This window comes from Carassius gibelio, chromosome A16 (assembly GCF_023724105.1).
Source record: "Carassius gibelio isolate Cgi1373 ecotype wild population from Czech Republic chromosome A16, carGib1.2-hapl.c, whole genome shotgun sequence".
Taxonomy (NCBI): domain Eukaryota; kingdom Metazoa; phylum Chordata; class Actinopteri; order Cypriniformes; family Cyprinidae; genus Carassius; species Carassius gibelio.
The window spans coordinates 10,937,254-10,943,983 of NC_068386.1; the positions used below are offsets into that span (position 1 = coordinate 10,937,254).

General features: G+C 37.1%; 1 protein-coding gene across 1 annotated transcript; it reads left to right on the forward strand.

Moving 5' to 3' along the window:
• Nucleotides 1-1,494: 1,494 nt before the first annotated feature.
• LOC128030605 (protein disulfide-isomerase A3) lies at nt 1,495-6,524 on the forward strand. The gene is made up of 13 exons (XM_052618361.1): nt 1,495-1,709; nt 2,040-2,118; nt 2,245-2,362; nt 2,960-3,067; nt 3,243-3,372; nt 3,703-3,816; nt 3,931-4,056; nt 4,126-4,302; nt 4,410-4,518; nt 4,598-4,726; nt 5,781-5,860; nt 5,969-6,026; nt 6,100-6,524. The coding sequence occupies exons 1-13, from the start codon at nt 1,567-1,569 to the stop codon at nt 6,160-6,162; spliced, it is 1,434 nt and encodes a 477-aa protein (XP_052474321.1). The 5' UTR covers nt 1,495-1,566; the 3' UTR covers nt 6,163-6,524.
• The last annotated feature ends 206 nt before the right edge of the window (nt 6,525-6,730 follow it).

Here is a 6,730-nt window from a genome sequence, read left to right on the forward strand (position 1 = left end):
GATTTCTACTGTTGTATGCTTGGGATTCCAGAGACCCCGGTGATGTGTTAAAATAATGGGATTAATTACGTATTCAACCTAATAATATTTTTTTCTTTAAATACATTACACTTCATTTACATTTAATGAAAATCAGTAGGCAAATATTATTGAAATAGGGCTATTATCGCTTCCCCCTCTATTTTTTTACAACAAAGTATTAGTAGAAATGCCACTATCCATTGTGGTTGTTTTTGTCAGGGGTCAAAAGTTCTAAAAGAAATCGAAATAATTAACTTGGAGGAGTTTATTGTAAGGCTACAGTAGTTAATTTATCCCTCATTGAGCCTATCCCAGGCCATCTCCGTGAGAACATTTAAAAAAAAATCAAGGGATTTTTAACCATTGTCCTTAGATTTAGATTTGGAGATTAAATAAAAAATATTAACTGAAACTGAAATACAATGATTGTTTTAGGATGATCTGGAAAGTTAAATTAGGGATTTGGTAAAAAAAAAAAACTAAAATTAAAAAATGGGGGAGTAAAATGGAAAATTCAGGATCTGGAACATCAACGAAGCAGCCTTCTTTCTAAAGTACTATTCAGAATGTCTGTTCAAAAATAGCTGGCCAAAAGAAGACATTAACAACTATGATTGTTAAGCCACAGACTTCTTGCATTGTATTAACACATTAATTTGGGAAATAATCGAGAATGAGGGAAAAACAGGGTTTCCGTCTTATTAAAACACTCAGCAAAAGATGGACTGAGTCAGCATTAACTTATCATCTGACAGGAACTTCACTTGCACATTGTAGGTCTTGAAATTCCCTGGAGTCCTGAGGAAATCTTTAAATAAGTAGCCTACATAGAAATATTTGGATTTCTGAAAATATCTAAAGCGACCTAATTAAATTATATCTCTATATTTTATACAACAGTTAGTTCCAGTAAGCATGTCGTTGAATCACTCACTCAATTAGGCCTATCGTTCTACTATACTGGTCTAAAACTGCTTAATATTATATTTTCATAATTAAGCAATATTACACTTACAGTCAGATCCCGTTGAATAACGAAGGTATATTTAAGAGTTTATCATATTCATAACAATACTTATTTTACTATATATATTTCGTCTTATGTAATATCTGTCCAGTCTCAACCTTCAAGTCAAAATCTCAAGAGCAGCCTTTAACCAAGCCAAAGTTGCTGTTTCTCTTATCTAAATATATCTGAATAATGGTGACCCCTAGTGCTAAAATAATTCACTGCTCTGCATACCTTCCCCTCATTTGACTTATGGTCTTGGAACACTTTACTGATTTTCAAACAACTAGGCATTTTTAAAAGATGAAAGCTCTGAACGAGCGTAATAAATCCCATGTGCTGCGGAGGCACATGTTATGCCAAGTAAAGGGTTTGTATGTACGTTATCAGTGTAAGGATAAGGAATTTATCAAACGCGCTCTGACTGGGGAATGGTGCTTTTATGGACCTTCAGGCGATCCATACACCTGCTACTCGCGCGGCGGGGCAAACGTATATATTCACTTGTTGCATAGTCTCCGCTGACACGAGTCGAAATGCCTTTACTTTGGTTTATCATCTGTCTAGCACTGACTGCGTGGCGCGCGGAGGGCAGCGATGTGCTCGAGTTTTGTGACTCTGACTTTGACCGGAACGCAGCCGTGCACGAAACTCTGCTGGTGGAGTTCTTCGCACCTTGGTTTGTCCCAGTCAGATATTATGTATTCGTAATAATTGTTTAAAAGTGTACTTCCAGCTGCAGCCAGGTTTTAGTTTGGTTGTAATTTACTGTTTGTACAGAGTACAGAGCGTAAACTATGTTCATGTCTGGATTAGTGAGAACAACAATCGTTGTTAATACATGTAGTGCATGGATTTGAATTATGATCTATGCATGTGCATGAACCTAGATTATGATGAAAAGGGACAGTTCTCTAGTTTAAACAATAATAAATCACCGAGACACTAGATTTTACATGCATTTGCAGTTAAATAGTAGAATGCTTTAATGTTCGTTAACATTCCACAGGTGTGGTCATTGTAAGCACTTTGCTCAGGAATATGAGGCTTCTGCCACAAGGCTGAAAGGGACACTGCCTCTGGCAAAGGTGAGGACACAACAGTACCCATTACCTAACTCAGGTCTTCTTATGCTACACAGATGACTCAGTCTGCAAGGTTCTGTTTTTATATATTTGTGTAGTAAATGTGCCTCTCTCCTTTTGTTTGGTCAGGTTGACTGCACCGTGAACTCTGAGACGTGTGAGCGTTTTGGAGCGAATAGCTATCCCACCCTAAAAATCTTCCGCCATGGAGAGGAAGTTGAAACTTATGATGGCCCCAGAACAGCAGGTTGATTTAGGGCTGCACGATAAATCGCACGCGATATTTAAAGCGCATCTTGTCTGTAAAGCCGGTTCTGTAATCAGCGGTAAATCTCCATCACCTGCGCGCTTTCACATGGAGCAGCATCAACCACACCGAGCCGTTGTTTGCTGAAAAGCTGCGCAAAATATGATCGTGTGCATGCGATTTATCGTGCAGCCGTAGTTGATATTTTGTGTCCACCCATTAAGTATGGTTGAAAAATTTTTTTTTTTTTTTAGATATATTTTTTTTTTTTTCTCTAAAGGCCTCTATGCTCAGTGCTCACCAAGGCCGCATCAGAAATACAAAGCTGAATTTATCAGATCCTTCAGAAATTTTAATTGGCTTATTTGGAGTTTATTTCTTATGCTTTGAAAACCGTTATTTTGCTTTTATATATATGCGCATACATGCATGTATGCATGCATGCATACAATTTTGAATCCTTTACAATTATGCATTTCCTTATGGTCACTTTTGATCAATTTAATGCATCTTTGCTAAGTAAATGTATTTCATACTAAACTTTATATTACTTATGTTTTTTGGCTATAATTATTTTTGTGATCTTGTCTGAAACAGATGGCATTGTGAGCTACATGAGAAAGCAGGCAGGTCCGAGTTCTGTGGCTCTGCTTAGTGAGGCGGATTTGGATTCTTTTATCAACAACTACGAGGCCAGTGTGGTGGGTGAGTTGAGTTTGTAAAACCTGACAGAATCTTACATCGCTCCTGCAGCAGAAGCTTTAAACCAATCAGTTTTGACTTGTGCATTCATTTTAATCTCTCATGGTACTGAAGGAAGCTTAAGTTCTCTCCTTTCTTGATTTAACCCTCTTGTCTCTTTGTTCTTGGCTTTGCTCAGGCTTCTTCTCTGGGGCAAATAGTACACGGCTTGCAGAGTTTCTGAATGTCTCCAGTGCCCTGAGGGATAGCTATCGATTTGCTTATTCCACTGATGTGGGAACAGGCCTGAAATATGGTGTAGATGGAGAGTATGTATGACGCAGAGCATGAGGAAACATGATCTTTATCCCTGATGTTTCTTTTCATTTGCTGGCAGGAGTAGTGCTAACCAAGAAAAAAAGTCATTATATAGGCAGAAATATTTAGGCTCAAATATCATGCTATATGTGATCGCTTATATTCTGTCATAAAGTTAGTTATCCAAAGATGAACCGGTTAAAGGGTTATGCACACATCACATAAGCTATGAAATTTCAGTTTTAATGACTGAAAATATTAATATTGGGTATGTTGAGATGAGCCGTACATTTTTAAATGTAAAATATATTGAGTTATTCTCCTCTACCTTTTCCATTCAGGTGTGTTCTGCTGTTTCGACCCCCCCATTTAAATAGCGAGTTTGAGGACAATGTGGTGAAATACACAGAATCCACTTCTAATTCCTCTCTCCGTACCTTCATCAGAGACCATGTGTACGTTTCTTTTATGCTTATATATTTTGTGGGTGATTGGTTAAACCATATGAACTCCGCTTAATGCAATTTGACTTATTGTGATTCTTGGCCTTGTTCTTTTCATCTTTTTAGATTTGGTCTCTGTCCACAATTAACCACAGAAAATAAGGACATTCTGAGAGGAAGTGATCTGCTTACAGCATATTACAATGTAGATTTCTTAAGAAATCTCAAAGGCACAAACTACTGGAGGAACAGGTGAGCACCCAAACGTTGGAATATCAGTGGAATCATTCTATTTGTATCGGTTCACTTCATCTCTTTCAGAATAATGAAGGTGGTGACCCAGTTCCAGGATCGGGGTCTGAGATTTGCAGTGGCAAATCGACAGGCGTTCCAGGATGAGCTTAAGGAGTTTGGTTTGGATTCGTCTGATGGAGACATTCCCGTTGTCACCATCCGGACCAAAGAGGGTATCAAGTACTTAATGCAGGAAGAATTCACGTGAGATTTGCAACACTATACACAGAGCTTTTCTGCTTACACCCAGTAATATAGAATTAATAGATTTGAGACTTTAGGACTTCATTCTGTTTTTTTTTTTTCTGTAGGCAAGATGGCAAGTCCTTGGAGAAATTCCTGGAGGATTACTTTGCAAAAAGTTTGAAAAGATATATGAAATCTGAGCCTGTTCCAGAGTCCAATGAAGACCCTGTAAAGGTACATGGGCCCATAAAAGTGTTGGTTTTTTTTTTTTTTTTTTTTTTTTTTTCTGGTCTTCATGTTTATGGTTCCACAGGTTGTGGTTGCAGACACATTTGATGAGATTGTAAATGATCCAGGGAAGGATGTGTTGGTTGAATTTTATGCTCCCTGGTGTGGCCATTGCCAGGACCTGGAGCCCATATACAAGGAGCTTGGAGAACAGGTCTGTTAACACTGTGTGTGTGTGTGTGTGTGTATACTAGGGCTGTCTATTATTATTAAAAAAATCCACATTCGTATGCAAAAATGTTGCATTCAAATTTTTGGAGTCCGTTAAGGAGGCTACTTTAAAGCTTGCCCCGGGTGTAGGCACTTTTTGAGATCACGTTGACGGATGCAAGTCATCTTGATGACAAATTACATGTGCTGATGCGAATGGTCAAATTAAACTTTGGCCTTTATCAGTGGTGCACGAGATGCAATGACAATATAAGTGTCTTTGCATTATAATGTTTTTGTTAACACACAGTTGAAGCTATTAGATGCAGTGCTGCTGCGATGTTCAATCAAAATATTGTGGAAAAAGAGAATGTGGAGAAGCTCCTGTTTACGTCAAAACTGAAACCAAGCCATTCACACAGATTGCATATTTCACGCATTTTCTAGAGAGGGACATCTATTACCCTTGCACTCGCGTCTCACACAATAGAACCGCATGTTTAGAAAGCCATTTAAAATTAATGTGGGTTCAGTTTTTCTCAAAAACATATCTTGAGACTTTATAGTGTTTTCCCCAACCTACTGCATCTCCTGTTTAAATGAAAAATGTACTGTGTGATTGGCTTTCACCCCTTTGTATTAAACTATGCATGTACACATGATGCTGTTTTGTTTCTAGTTCTTTGAGCTACTTAATTATAATTAGCTTTATAAAGATTTTAAATGTTTTTCACAGTCATTTTATGTTTTGAATAAACGTGCATTAGTAATATTTTGCCCTATGCGCCCTCTTGTGGCCTCAGAAAAGAAGCCAAAAGCTTTTCTTTACCCTAACTGAAATTATGCATTTTAAATTCCAATTTTTATATTTAATTGCAAATTCGAATTTGGTTTGGTAAGTATTTTATTTATTTATTTATTTATTTATTTTATGAAAAGTACTGTTAATAATAAATATAATGGTTTAATTTATAATTTAATCAAACATTTCATTATATCAAGAAATAAAGCTGCTGTAGGCCCATAATGTTTTTGGCTATATTTTATGTGTGTCTTAGCTCTCTGGGGACCCCAACATTGTCATTGCTAAAATGGATGCCACAGCGAATGATGTGCCCCCAAATTATGATGTCCAAGGGTAACAATCTGTTTCTTTATGTCTTTGATCCATTTATAGTTCATTACAACAAACATTCTGTGACATTCAGTGTTTTTGATTTTTGGATTTGTTTTGCCTAAACTGCAGATTTCCAACCATTTATTTTGTGCCCTCTGGACAAAAAGACCAGCCACAGCGATATGAGGTGAATCTCATCATGCACAAATAGACACACATACTCCCACAGACATTTTTACTGTTATGTTTTTGTCCCACAGGGTGGTCGTGAAGTTAGTGACTTCATCACCTATCTGAAGAATATCACGAAAAGCTCATCTTAGACGAGTCATGGGATGAATTGTAAACACACAATAAGATGCTGAATTTAACCGGTGGAGAAATGCACAAATCCACTTCAAATATGTCCCTCGCAGCTATTCATGACATCACTTGGGATCATCGAAGCATGTGATAAAATTCATGACTTGTAAAATATTACCTCCATATGTCTGTCGTGTCAAATCTCTGTAAGGGCTTCTCTTGGATATCTTCCTCCATCCATACGTGACGACATGAGATGTTAACCGCTCCACCCAGCCCTAGTAATCTTCTACAAGTTTGATACTTATTTCTTCATCTGTTTATGTAATTAAAAATGGGAGTTTTTTTGTGTTTGCAGTCATAATAAAGGAATGGACAGACACCTGATTGTGTGAATTGTACCATATTTTTCTTATATTTACATTTAGCCATTTAGCAGATGCCTTTATCCAAAGTGACACACAAATGAGGACCATAAAAGCAATCAATGAAAAATTAGCCTTAAGCAATTTTTTTTTTCTTGTGGCCCGAAATGGAGGAATTTGGGTCAATATAGCGAATTAAACTATTTGTTAAATGTGTTTTTGT

Bases quoted from the DNA above. Each gene is read 5' to 3' on its own strand.
- LOC128030605 (XM_052618361.1), top strand. From the start codon at position 1,567: ATGCCTTTACTTTGGTTTATCATCTGTCTAGCACTGACTGCGTGGCGC. The intron at 4,303-4,409 runs GTGAGATTTGCA...TTTTTTCTGTAG, and splicing joins TTAATGCAGGAAGAATTCAC to GCAAGATGGCAAGTCCTTGG. The intron at 4,519-4,597 runs GTACATGGGCCC...ATGGTTCCACAG, and splicing joins CCAATGAAGACCCTGTAAAG to GTTGTGGTTGCAGACACATT.